Genomic DNA, 14,074 nt, shown 5'->3' with positions numbered 1-14,074 from the left:
TGGCAATTTACTCTAAAAGTTAGTTATAAATTAGTAAGAATGGACTTTTACAAATAAAACACAACTTCCCATAGTATAAGGGTCAAAGTTGTACAATTTGAAGGATTTTATTTATAACATTATTAAAAACCCAAACACACCCACACACACGACCGTAGCAAGAGAAGAAAGGGGAAAACCCTTAAGCTTAACGAATTCAGCAAATTGAAGATGATTTAAGGACAAATTCGAATGCATGTCTTTAATTTCTCAATCATCTAAGTATCCTCAACCCTAGGTAAGTTAAATTATATGTTTTGATGATCTTGATTGATGAATTGGGTTTTGAACCAATCCGTGAAAATGTATGAAATTAGAATGATAGTGAGTTAGAATCATCTCATGAAACATGAATCATGCTTGAAATTCTGATTATTTTGATGTTTTGATTAAAACCCACTTGTAGTAGTAATGTTATGAAGATGATGATGCTAAATGTGTTAAGTTGATTATAGTTATGATATATGAAGTTGGATGTTGTAGATTACTATTATAAGAATCTGATTTAGAATGAAAGTTATGTGAAAATTAGTTGAGTTTCATGATCTTGATATGAACTAGTAAGATTATGCATAATATACTTGTACACTATGCCTTGTAGATAGTACGCACACAACGTGTTCGATGAAATGCCTAGGCTGATTAGGTTATGTTTTAACTTGAAAAAACATGTTGAATTGATGAATTAGCATGAGAATGGACTTGTATATGGTTAATTAACGCCATAATAAATAATTAAAGTGTGCGTGTGCAATGGATATTGTGAAAGCTAAACGTGAAATGTTGCACCCTAGGGGCGAAGAAAGAAGAAGGTACAAGTCAATCCAAGGCACTAGGAACACGAGATCACGGTAAGTTCCTATGAACTTTGTCTATCCTTAATGTAGATTTATGAATGTTAGTCTCATTATATAAATTCTAGTTCGAAAATGGTAGTGTAAAACTCGGTAATTCGATGTGTTGATCATTTAAGGAATGGTTAGAAAAATGAGAAAATAAAGGAATGTTATGTAGTCAAACCATATGAACGGGTCACATTAAAAGAATGTATGTTGGAATATTATGTAGTCGAACCGTATGAACGGGTCGTACTAACAGAATGTATGTTGGAATGTTATGTAGTCGAACCATATGAACGGGTCGTACTAATAGAATGTATGTTGGAATGCTATGTAGTCGAACCGTATAAATGGGTCGTACTAATAGAATGTATGTTGGAATGCTATGTAGTCGAACCGTATGAACGGGTCGCACTAATGGAATGTATGTTGGAATGTTATGTAGTCGAACCGTATAAACGGGTCGTACTAATAGAATGTATGTTGGAATGCTATGTAGTCGAACCGTATGAACCGGTCGTACTAATAGAATGTATGTTGGAATGCTATGTAGTCGAACCGTATGAACGAGTCGCACTAATAGAATGTATGTTGGAATGTTATATAGTCGAACCGTATGAACAGGTCATACGAATAGAATATATGTTGGAATGTTATCTAATCGGAATGTAGGGAATACGCCAAACAACTAGAATAAGGCATTAAACAGTGTTTATATAAGTAAATTAATGAGAATGGGCTGGATAACGAATGCAAATTTTTAATAGTTGGAAGTTAATATGTGGTACATACGTGTAGAATTAATGTTGATTCTTGTTGTTGTGATGTAGGTAAAGCCGTACTTTAAACGAGCGCTACACTCGGAACGAACACACTCCATGATGCCCTTTACGCGCTTCCGGTTTACGTTTAGTGTCAATGGGTCAAACTACTTTCGATTGTAAATGTTGTTTTAAATGTTTATGTCTTTTATAAGTAAGTTTAAAGTTTATACTTTAAATATGTTAGAATTGGTCAGAATTTATATTAAGTTACGAAAGTTCAAAATTTTAGCGTTTTTACATGATGTTTGACCATCGAGAAAAGTCTAGGCGTTTCATATATAAATACAGATACAGGAGAGATAAATAAGGAACTAGATAACTATAACTAATACAAAAGATATTCCTAATCTATTCCAAATACTGACAGATAAAAATACAAATAATATTATATTATATTATAGTATACATATCCGTATATTATAATATATACGGTTAATAGTTTATCCTTGATTTAACCAATTCTTGTTTATCCTTGATTTAACAAGGGTAAATTGGTTCATTCATATATCATTAACTTAAAAACTCTCTTTATAACCCCATTTGACAAAAATCTCAGTCTTTATTAACTATCTTCTTCCCGACCACCTACATCTCTCTAAAGGTTTCCCCAATTTATAAAAGCAAAAATCACACATCAATTACCACACATAACGAAAATCAAATAACATCAATCCAATAATTAATTATAAGAATTTAAGGGCAAAAACGAAAATTATGACACAAGAACGGACTGAAATGAAGTAATGTACGCAATACTAGGCAAGAAGCCACTATATGAGCTACTCTATAAGCCTAAGCCCAAAGTCTAAGCACATGGCCCAATACTCATCTATAAATACCCTCGGCCCTTATCTTTTTTTCCTCATTTTCACTTTCACCTTCTATTGCTACACCCTCACTTCTCCATACTCTCTCCCTATCCCTCTTTAGAAGATCCGAACTAACCTCCGGCGGTCGTCTGACGGTGGTCCGGCGGCCGCCCGATGATTTTTTTCCAGCGAACATGGCTTTATTATGGGATATGCCACATCTGATTTTAGAAACAATTTTATGTTTGAAGATACTCTACTAAATGTATGTATGAAAATCATGTTGTTTGGATGTGTTGGATGAATGTTTGGTGCCCTAAATGCTTGCAAGTGGTTAGATTTATACATGCATGTGAAGAATGGTATAAGGTCCGGTCATATGATGATATTTTGAATATCATTTCACATATTATAAACAGGTATTATAGTATATTTAAAGTATTGTTGATTTAGGGATGTTTGGATAATGTATTTTGCTTGAAACAGAGTGAAAATGATAGATTTTATCATATAAATGGGTGATATTAGTAGATCTAAAAACATGGTGATATAGACATGTTATTTTTCAAATTGTAATTGTTTTTTATTCGATTTGTCATACTCTTATGTTCAAAGCTCAAAGCAAACTGTAGTTTACAATCATTGGTCAATATTCAACATCAACCTATTTATGTTATAGTGAGTTGTCTTTTGTGCATTAAAAATTAAAAATATCAAGTAATGTCAGAAATAAAGTATTTTTGATTTTTTAGTCCATTTAAAGGTATTTTTAATTACTGATTTTAAATATGTTATAATATTTTAAATTCAATTTCTGTATGTACTACTATAATAATGAGTATTATGCAAACATTCATCTTGAAGTGACTTTTGCAAGGAGTTTTGTACTATAATAATGAGAATTGTGCATTGCTCATATCATTTCCAGTTCTTTTAATCTAATATGTGATAAAGGTCCTACAAAACATGCTATTAGAGATTGGTCATGTACTTGAATCAAACATAATATTTTCAAATTGGTCATGAGAAACTAGTGCAGTTGAAAATAACAATTCACTTAAGCAATTTTTTTTGAAGGGCCTCAAGAACTTAACTTCGTTTAGGGCCTCTTAAAGGTTGGCCCAACCCAAACAATGTGACCTTGTTTATTATTATTTTTTTTTTCATAAACTTTGTACTTCACACCTTACTCTTAGTGGTGCACAAAAAACTAGAACCCGGACCCAGACCCGAAAAAAACCCAGAACCGGGTATTATAAAACCCGGGTTTTTTTATATCCGGCCCTACCCATAGGGTAGGGACCGGGCATTCATATCTGATCTAAAACCCAAACCCGGAACCGAGTTTTTTTTTATACCGGGTTTATACCCAGTTTTTCGTAGTACCCGGTTTTATAAATACACGGAACCGGGTTTTATAAATACCCGGTTATATAGCGACAAAAAGGGGGCCTGCACTTTTGGATGTGACATGCCTTGCAAACAATTAATTTATCTTTTCATTGTTTGTGATACTTGATGTTATTGTTGTACAAGACTTTTCATTTCTTTTCTGACATGACTTGCCAAAAGCAGATGCATAGTAATTAATATGCATTATGAAGTAGATTCTTTGTTAACATGCCGTGCATCAGTATAATTAATATGCACAAGCATCAGTATAAGTAATATGCACAACAACTAGTAATTGGTATATATAAATTCCAACGGTAATATTATTGTTTAGAGTCATTTTAGGGTCATTTTGTGCAGAATTGAGGATAACATTGGGTATAAGTATTGGTTCTATGTTTGGGTTAGTCACACAACTCAATTTTACACTGAAAATCAACAAAACCCTGCTCTAAAAATGGCTTCGCAAAATGCTACATTTTCCGTTGGCGTGGGTTCTACGGCTACCAAAGCAAGCGTCGTGGAGGTTATTCCTACAACTCGAAACCAAGAAGTTTGGGTTCATTTCGAGTTATGTAAAATGTCGTTTGGACCAAACAAAGCTCGATGCGTTCATTGTGGAGCTATGTTGAAGTCCGATTCAAACACGACGTTGAAAAAACACTTGTCAACGTATTGCAAACTTTTGAGGAATGATCCGAACCGAGGTCAACCACCATTGTCAACCGACGGGCAAATTTAGCATTGTGACGTTGAGTCGGTTTGCGAAGGATTCGAAAATTTCGTGATTCAAGAAGGTTTGCCATTTCAATTCTTCGACAACCAAAGATTGACTCATCTCAACCAAAGAGTTCTACAACCATGTTATAACCAAGTAAGTCGCACTACTTTTCGACGTGATTGTCTAAAAGCGTGGAAACAAGCAAAACAACAATTGTTTTCGACTTTTCAAAGTTTAGAAACCAGTATGAATTTGACGAGCGATGTTTGGTCGGCACCTCATGGGTTACCCGAATCGTACCTTTGTGTTACCGCACATTGGATAGATCCCTCTACATGGAAAATGCAAAAGCGTACGATTGCTTTTGAGTTATTTCCTTATCCACATACCGCAAACAATTTGTTTCAACTTTTGAAAGAAGTAATCGATGGTTATAATTTTGGTGACACGTTGTTTGCTATCTCTTTTGATAATGCATCCAACAACACCACCGCGGTCACACAACTAAAGTTAAGATATAAACCGACTTGCAACGGTGTTTTTTTTTTCATAACCGTTGTGTGGCACATGTTATCAATTGTGCAAGACGGTTTAAATGAAATTGTGGATTTGAGAAAAAAAATTTAAACAAATGCTACAAGATATTTTTGCGACTAGCAAAGGAATATATATGCGATACAAAAGATATTGTAAAAAATCGGGTGTTAAAAGTTTGGGTGCGAATTGGGACGTAGCGACTCGATGGAACTCGACTTGTAGCATGTTTGAAGGCGCCATAAAACAAAAGGATTGTTTGATTGCTTTTCATGATTTGCTTGGAGACGAAATGGAGGTTGAATCATTTCCGTCGTCTAGTTGGGCTATTATTGAAATGGGAATGTCAAGCCCACTAGAAGAAGACTAAACGAAAATGATCAAAAAAACGAAGACGACTAAAAAAGAAGATCAAGAAGCGAAGACGATTCAAGTCCTATCTGTGTTTTTTATCTATGTTTTCAAGAATTAAGAATTCTAGTTCTTATGATTTAACAAAATTATGTATGCACCTTGATGTAATGTTGTTGAATTATTAGGTTTCTAATGATATCTGTCTAATGATGTTTGTTTGATGCAAAAAATGAAAAATTGATGAAACTTGGTTAAAACATTGTTAACCCTGAATGTTTGTTTTTTTAATTTATACATTCGAAACTCATATAAGCTGAGTGTTATTTCTTATTTCTTTTTTCTTAAAGATTAATAATTTATTATAATAGCATAGCAAATAAAAATGTCATTCTTCAAAATTCATAATATCGAATTTAAATTTAAAAATGTCATTAAATTTCAATAGGCTAAACCATCCACTAAAACATATAAAGAAATTTGGGAAAACCTTTAAACACCTTGGGAGGGAGAGGTCTTTGGTTCAATTCACATAGACAGCAGGGAATAAAAGAAATTTGTCGTTAAAAAAAAACATATAAAGAAGCATTTAATACCCGGTCGGGTTTTTTTAATACCCAGTGCGGGTTTTTTCCCAACCCGAACCCGGGTACATAGGGTATACATTTTTGGTAGAAAACCCGGACCGACCCGGTTTTTCAAAAAACCCGATTTTGTAAAACCCGATCCTACATGAACCCGGTTCCATACCCGGAACCGGTTTTTCAAAAAACCCAATTTGTGCACCATACTTACTGCTGTTTTTTAGTAATTTGTACTTCACACCTTACTGATGTTTTTTTATAGTCATTATGTGCAATTTGATTTTTTTTGTTATAAACTTGTTACTTAAAACGTTATTGTTGTTTTTATAGTCAACATAATTGCTTACCAAAGCATGCTGAAAACGAAAATTGATGCAATATGCGAAGGAAACCGGGACATGTGGGAACAAATGAGAGAGTATTACAACTCAGGGCAGCCTTATGATACCGTCGAAGTAGATGACGAGACAATAGATGCTGGGGGTGGAGATCTGAGTTTCGGTAACAACCTAGCAATACAATTAGGCAATGCTAGAAACTTGACTGTAACGTCAGCGGACTCTTATGGTAAGTTTTACAAATTTAACACAAGTGTGGGAGTACAATACAGATTGCACATAAAGAAAATGAACCTTACAGACTTTGGGAGATTATATTGACCGAAAAGTTGACTTTCTTGACCTGGGAATGTATAAATAGAAGAGGAGGTAGAGAGTTTCCAGACAACAATGACCTCTACTATTTTTGGTGTTATATTGGGTTGTATGTAAAGTCCATGATTAAACGCTAATATAGGCAAACTTGACCCCTAATAGACCTCTTCTATTTTTGGAAGCAAAACATGTCTCAACAATTCCACCAAATTATCCAAAACTTTTCATAGTATTCTACAAACCTATCTCTATCTTTCTCTCTCTAAACAGTTCTAGAGAGAGGAGGAGGTTGATCATGATCTACAAACTTTGTTAACAAAGGTCATGATCATTTCATCTCTTTCTCTGTCAATCAACAACATTCCCCACGTCAACATTTTCGGCCTCTCTTCCTTTCTTCAATTATCGAAACAATGGCATTGTCGGAAAGATCGTTACAGAAATTTGTTATCGAAGAAATGGGTGGATTCACGCATTTCCTGTTATGGGCCATTCTCGAATGGATATTGATCGCGTCTCTTTACATCGATGGGTTTATTGCGTTCATGACAAGTATGTTTGCGAATATCTTCGAGCTGGAACCACCGTGCGTGCTTTGCACGCGGGTTGACCATGCACTCGTGCGTAATGACCCAAAGACATACTATAACGAATCCATATGCGAATGTCACCAAAAAGACATATCTTCTTTAGCTTTTTGTCATGTTCATAGAAAACTCTCTGATATTCAAAACATGTGTGAGGGTTGTCTTCTCTCGTTCGCAACCGAAAAAGAGAAGTCCTTCGTTGGGAGTCAGCAAAAGGACGATGACGGGTTTAATGATGATGGCGAAAGCAGTCTTGATGTGAAAAGGTGTTCGTGCTGTGGCGAGCCTTTGAATACAAGAGCTTCGACAAAAGATTATTCTAGAAGCTTTTCGAACGTTCGTGCTTCTATAATAGCAACAAGTTCTCCAAGGGTGATTTCTTCTCCAAAGGCGATAACGTGTTTCACACCAACATGGAAAACTGACGAGTCGCGATATACAGAGCTGAAATTTGTGTCTGATAGCGAACTAGATATGCTACCAGATTCCGAAGAAAACGAAGAGTCTTCCAGAACTCCAGATTTACTGAAAAGCAACAATTTCTTCGGGATCGCACTCACGGATTCAATGGCCGTTAGTCCGAGGTTTACTGGCAGAGCTCCCAAAAAAGCATCATTAGAAAAATCCAAGTTGTCAGAAACAAACGATGAAACGTCAGGAGACGGTGATTCAACTCTCAAACAGTTGAAAAAACAAGCGCGTTTGGACCGAAAGGCACTTCAGTCATTGTCGATGGAGCTAGAAGAAGAAAGGAGTGCATCTGCGGTTGCAGCTAACAACGCAATGGCAATGATCACACGGTTACAAGCGGAGAAAGCATCTGTTCAAATGGAAGCGTTACAGTACCAAAGAATGATGGAAGAACAAGCTCAATACGATCAAGAAGCGATTCAAATACTTCAAGATATGTTAGCTAAGAGAGACGAACAAGTTAGAGTTATGGAATCAGAACTCGAGAGCTACAGAGAGAAATATGGAGACGTTAGGAAAGTAGGTATGGATGAATGTGAAGCTGATGAATATTACCATGAGTGGAGATCTCAAACTTCGTCATTTTTTGGCGAGAAATCTCCAGAGCCCGTGACCCCGTTTGAACACGATTATGAAGAGCCCGTGAGCCTGTTTGGAAACGAGCCCCCAAGCTCATCACCAATGGATTTCAAGGAGTCAAGGGCTCATGAGGAAGATGATGAAAGCCACTCCGGAAGATCAGTAGAAAACGAAGGGGATACATATGAGGAGCCATTGTTAGATTTCGAAAATGAAAAACATCAGCTTTATAGTATGTTGAGGGATCTTGAAAACCACATGGAGTCATCTTCATTGGAAGATGAAGACGAAAATACAGGTAATAACTAATAACTAATAAAACAATTTATGTATTTCATTTAGAATTATTAAGTGTTTTTATTTAATGTTTTGCTTGTCGATTTCGCAGCGCAAGAAAGTAGGGTAGCCCTAAAAAGAGAGGTATCGCAAATTAAGGAAAGATTAAGAGTCTTAGAAGCAGATAGTGGATTCTTAAAGCATACTGCAATGACACTTCAAAAGGGCGAAAAAGGAGCGGAACTCTTAACAGAGATAGCCCAACATCTAAGGAAGTTGTGTCACTCAGAAGACATAAGCACAAAAACTACCTAAATTTCTCCAAAACTTAATTGTATGCTAACTACCAACATTAATCTCTTAGAACAGTTTAATTCCTCTTTGTGTTCTTTAAGGTTTCTAAAGCTAACTCGCTATTTCAATTTCTGTTTCAGCTTCACTGACTTCCACTAAATAAAAAATTAATGTTACATATATTGTCCCAGTATGTTTTATATATCATGTGTTCTTTTTTTCGTCGCCATTTTAATACACATACATGCATTTTAAATAAAATAATCATAAATACACTTTTAAATTGTACATGGAGAATACAACAGTTTGTTAACGAGTACATCTTACAGAATCAGTCAGAAAGAAAAATCAAGATAACATGTAAAGGCATTTCTCTCGGTAGTCTTTGGTCTAATCAGGGTTGACCAGAAATGCATTTTTTTACAGATGATATAATACGGAGCTTAAGTATCATTAGTAATATGATATAAGTTCATATATTATACGTATATTATCTTACATACCTCAGAAAGTCTCTCACATTTCCACTGTTAATGCAGGATTTCTTAGTTTCTGGTTGACTAACAACAGCATGCTTCATGTTGACTTTCTTTATGTTGCTCTTTCAAAGCTACTTCCTAATTGCATATGAAGCCACTCTGGTTGTGATTCTTGGCCGAATTCCCGTGCTGCTTGTGACCCGAAAAGAAGTCCAGCTGCATCAAACGGTGGCGGGCCAAGCTGCTACACAAAGGTTAAATTATATCACAATTTGATAATAACTTAATAAGCATTTATGGTTAATCTTAAAAAGTCAAACCTACTACTTTCCAACTCCCAATCTGACATTAATTTTAGAGTAAAATGCCATTTTCGTCCATGAGGTTTGGCTAGTTCTGCGACTTTCGTCCAAAGGTTTGTTTTTCCACATTTGGATCCAAAGGTTTGAAATCTTGCCATTTTCATCCGGTCGTTAACTCCATCCATTTTTCTCCGTTAAGTCAGGGGTATCTCCGTCTTTCATTTGGTCTTTTTCACTTTATGTAAAAAGACCGAATACCCTGAAAAGGACCGAATTGCCCTTTAAATTAACAAAAAAGACGGAAATACCCCTGACTTAATGGAAAAAAATGGATGAAGTTAACGAGCCGGATGAAAATGGCAAGATTTTAAACCTTTTGGATCCGGATGCAGAAAAACAAACCTTTAGACAAAAGTCGCAAAACTGGCCAAACCTCAGGGACGAAAATGGCATTTTACTCTTAATTTTATTTTACTTCAATTATCTACAAAACGGTTTCATATAGTTTAATTTGGTACATCGATTTTTCTACACCAATAAACGTTCCTTCCTAATTAAAAATTTATATGATAGCTTGTTGACTTCCAAAAGTCAAAAGATAAAAAGTCATCAAGGAATCAGAGTAAAGCAATAACCCAAGCAAGTGAAAACAAGATCCACATAAGTGCTGCTGCAGGGTGGTCCAAACTCCATACAACAAGATAAAGCTTGAGGATGACGAAAGCATGTGGTCCAAAAGTAATATCGGTTCATCAAACTCATTTGTAGATTTGTAGCAGACTCTGCAAATGGCTACAAACGATTCTGTAGAGATCATGAGGATATGGTCCTCGAGCTAGATGATATGATTGTGTCGTTTTATTCACTTATAGCATGTATACCACAAACAATGTACGTTGGATATAGAATTTGGTTTTGACTGTAAACCGTTCATTACATAAAAATTAAAACACAACATATAACCAAACGAGGCCTAAGACAATAAAACACATTATGGTAGAAAGTTGAATAAATGTTGCATATGATAAAAGGTGTTGCAATACTTACTTCTTTTGTAGGAAACCCTTCGATAGGAGAGTTCATCCTTGTATTTACAGCTTCAAGCTTCATAGATAAGAACTACAAACATCAAATACATTAAAAACATGATCAATTTTTTCATAAATTAGGTGTATGATGTAATTATTAAATTGGAACCAAAATACGTTGAAAGAAGTACCTCAACTTGATGTTGTAGAGACTGGATGTAGTTGATTATTTCATCAAGTACAAGTGCTTTTCCTATAACCTAATAGATAACACAAAAAAAAAAAAAAAAAAAAATATTGCCTTCATAGTAATCAAGAAAAATATCAACAATCACATACCAAACAATATTTGAATTGCCTAATTTTTAAAACCAATTTATCAGAATTTGAGGAAACATTCAAATTAAATAACCTTTTTTGTGTACTTAAGGATTCAGCTCATCTTAACAAACATATATACAAAAAAAACAAACACAAAAACGACACGGATGCACACCTTATTACACCCCGGGACCAAATCTTGAAGAATCTTCATCCTTTCACTAATCTTTTCTCTCCTAGCCTGAAAACAAACGAGTTCATAAGTTTATGTCATCGGTACTGATTAAAGAAACATATTAATTAAAACATATATTAATTCATTAAGACGTGAAAGTAATTACTCGCTCGGCAAGACTATGGCTATCAGTAGCTTGACCCCTTCTTGCTCTAACATGGATATAATCTTTAGGCGGTTCATTCGGTTTACCACTTTGCTCAGCTACACCCTTACTACGCGATCCCGAACTCCCTTCACCGTCAACTTTCAAACCGCCCAATTCGTCTTTCGATCCAGACACCTTCATTCTTTTTCCATTCAAGCTTCTCTATTTGCATATAAAATTAAGAAAAAAGCTCTCAACAAAGAATCTTCAATAAAAAAATAATTTTTTTTTAATTCAAATAGCAATAGCCAAATGTTTGCTGATCTAAAATACCTCATCTAGATCTATATTATAACAAAAATCAGCATAACAAACACAACCATAATATAACATAATCATCACATAAATCCCTAATTTCAATTCAAGAACAAGAATTCCATAAAAAAAATAAAAAAATAAAAATAAAAACAGTATGGGTAAATTTAGAAAATACCAAATCATTGTTGCTACTAGTAGACACAATCTTTGAAGATTCATCTTCAGAATGAGCATCCCTTTGTTTCCTACGACCGCCACTCTGATCTGTCACAGAAGATTCCTCATTTTCCCCAAACCCACTAATAAAGCTGTTAACTTTGAGCCCTAAACCCTCATTTGCACCGCCATTGATGTTCGAAAAGGGCCAAATCTCAGTTAAACTGTAAGAAGAAGGATTGGCAGCTGAGAATGAGGTCTCGTTGATTATTGGTGGATCCATTAATACTCCAGCTATGTGATGATACAATGTATGTATATATTTTTATATATATAATTGAGGGAACAGGTAATAAATACGAGCTCCTAAGCGTTCGGTTGACGGCTGAATGTGGAAGATTTGACTGAGCTGATCTGGGTGTATTTACGATTGGTGTTTCTTGGAAGCAAATGCAATGAGACACGGAGGTTTATTTTATATGGGTTTATTTATGATGATTGTGTTGTGTATGTATAGATGCATACGTATATAGAGAGAGAATGTGAGGTCAGTGAACACTGTGAATGAATGAAGGAGAGGATGAAGGAGCGTAGTGCGCTCCCGGCGCATTTTAAGCAAGGTCCCTCGTATTATTTATCAACTAGTATTTTGACCGGTACTGCGTTGCCACGACGTCAAAACTTAAAAGAAATTTGAATTGTATCGTCAATTATCAGACCAGACTTGTTTTCGAACAAAACTTACATCAAAACGTAGACCAACTGAAAACATACACAAAATGGGAAAAATATTATATATGACTTATCTCACTACCGAGAATAATTTACGTCAAAACGTAAACCAACTTAGATTTATACTGAAACGTATTTAAATAAAGCACTTAAGAAAATAGTATTCTTTTAAGTTAAAGAATGGTATCGCGCGTTGCGACAGCGTTGAAACGTAAAGTAACTCGAACTTATATGCCGTCTAGTGAAAACATATTATATATGACAAAACGTAGACCAACTGAAAGCGTACATAAAGACAAACACGAAAGCGTAGACAACCGGAAACGCACGTAAAAATAAGCACGAAACGTATTATATTTGACCCACGTACAAAAAATAAGCATGTAATACTCAAGAGAGAGTCAAAGTGATATCTTACAAAGTTTTTGTAAAGCCAAGGGGTGTAATTGATAACACTAAATTTTGAGAGTAAATGATTATAAAAAAAAATAAAAAAATACTTGATTTGACTAATGTTACAATGAAAAACATTTTAACAAAGGACCTACTAAATACACCATCCTTTTACTAGTTATATACCCTCCTCTCATATACTTATGTGTGAGACCCAGGACTTTTATGTTATAATAACACTAGGAATTTGAAGTGAGCAAAAATCGACACATAACCGAAAATCGACACCGTTAACCGAAATTAATCAAAACCAGCAATCCAAACGGTTATGGTTAAGTGAATATAATTAATGGGCATTTCAGTTATTGTTATAGTTAAGGTATCTACATTAACCGGTTTAACCAAACCAAACTGAACCTTGTTTATATATTTGTGATTATTTTTTTCCATCGTCAACTAGACATGTAGTTGAAGTCAAATGTTTAAGTAAGTACTGGAGAAATTTTGTTTTACCATCCCCCTCTTATTTTCTTTTCTCGGTTTATTTGTCTCTATTCTTGTTTATTGTATTAGCATTTAAATAATATTTCCAAAATACGGTTATATTATTAGATTAAATTACTTATGAACTAAATAATTCAGTTTTCAGTAAACGATATATGCTCTAAAAGCTAAAATAGTTCATATAAGAACATAGTCAAGTTTTTTTTTAAATTAATAAAATATATAAGAATACAGTCATGTATTTATCTAAAAACGCACAAAAAATATATCATTTAATAACTAAACCATAACCGCCGATTAATAGAACCGCGGTTAACAGACTATCAGTTACGGTTATGATTAACATTTTTCGATTAACCGAGCCCTCGGTTAACCGAGGTTGTACACCCCTACTAGGAATCCCCTAAGCAAAGCCACCAAAACTCCTATATTTACAACATTGTCTAGATTTGAACTCATTACCTTCCACTAAGAGCCAAGATCTTATACCAACTGAGCTAGTCCCAAGCTTTGTTTATTGACTAATGCTTATATGATTTTTCTGTCCCTAAACCGATATTCTTGT

General features: G+C 34.7%; 2 protein-coding genes and 1 long non-coding RNA gene across 4 annotated transcripts; 2 read left to right on the top strand and 1 right to left on the bottom strand.

Moving 5' to 3' along the window:
• Positions 1 to 143: 143 nt before the first annotated feature.
• LOC110875010 lies at positions 144 to 1,954 on the top strand. The gene is made up of 3 exons (XR_002556436.2): positions 144 to 277; positions 834 to 890; positions 1,709 to 1,954. It is a non-coding gene; the product is annotated as an uncharacterized LOC110875010 (long non-coding RNA).
• A 5,037-nt stretch (positions 1,955 to 6,991) lies between these two features.
• LOC110879749 (probable myosin-binding protein 6) lies at positions 6,992 to 8,991 on the top strand. The gene is made up of 2 exons (XM_022128270.2): positions 6,992 to 8,681; positions 8,772 to 8,991. Exons 1-2 carry the CDS (start codon positions 7,160 to 7,162, stop codon positions 8,972 to 8,974), a joined length of 1,725 nt encoding a protein of 574 aa, XP_021983962.1. The 5' UTR covers positions 6,992 to 7,159; the 3' UTR covers positions 8,975 to 8,991.
• Positions 8,992 to 9,200: 209 nt separating this feature from the next.
• LOC110879750 (transcription factor bHLH79) lies at positions 9,201 to 12,522 on the bottom strand. Of its 2 annotated transcripts, none has more exons than XM_022128271.2 (6): positions 11,900 to 12,522; positions 11,425 to 11,628; positions 11,259 to 11,324; positions 10,954 to 11,022; positions 10,782 to 10,853; positions 9,201 to 9,676 (listed from the first exon to the last, which is right to left on the bottom strand). In XM_022128271.2, exons 1-6 carry the CDS (start codon positions 12,161 to 12,163, stop codon positions 9,545 to 9,547), a joined length of 807 nt encoding a protein of 268 aa, XP_021983963.1. In that variant the 5' UTR covers positions 12,164 to 12,522; the 3' UTR covers positions 9,201 to 9,544. The 2 variants fall into 2 exon arrangements, with proteins under 2 accessions (XP_021983963.1, XP_021983964.1); XM_022128272.2 differs by having other exon boundaries at positions 9,201 to 9,673.
• Positions 12,523 to 14,074: the final 1,552 nt, after the last annotated feature.

The sequence above is a fragment of the Helianthus annuus genome, chromosome 9 (genome assembly GCF_002127325.2).
Source record: "Helianthus annuus cultivar XRQ/B chromosome 9, HanXRQr2.0-SUNRISE, whole genome shotgun sequence".
NCBI lineage: Eukaryota > Viridiplantae > Streptophyta > Magnoliopsida > Asterales > Asteraceae > Helianthus > Helianthus annuus.
This window is presented reverse-complemented; position numbering and strand designations above follow the sequence as displayed.

Coding starts and splice junctions, on each gene's coding strand:
- LOC110879749 (XM_022128270.2), top strand. CDS start 7,160: ATGGCATTGTCGGAAAGATCGTTACAGAAATTTGTTATCGAAGAAATG. Junction 8,682..8,771: donor AGATGAAGACGAAAATACAG/GTAATAACTAAT, acceptor TCGATTTCGCAG/CGCAAGAAAGTAGGGTAGCC.
- LOC110879750 (XM_022128271.2), bottom strand. CDS start 12,163: ATGGATCCACCAATAATCAACGAGACCTCATTCTCAGCTGCCAATCCT. Junction 11,023..11,258: donor TGGTCCCGGGGTGTAATAAG/GTGTGCATCCGT, acceptor GTTATCTATTAG/GTTATAGGAAAAGCACTTGT. Junction 10,854..10,953: donor CTCTACAACATCAAGTTGAG/GTACTTCTTTCA, acceptor TGATGTTTGTAG/TTCTTATCTATGAAGCTTGA.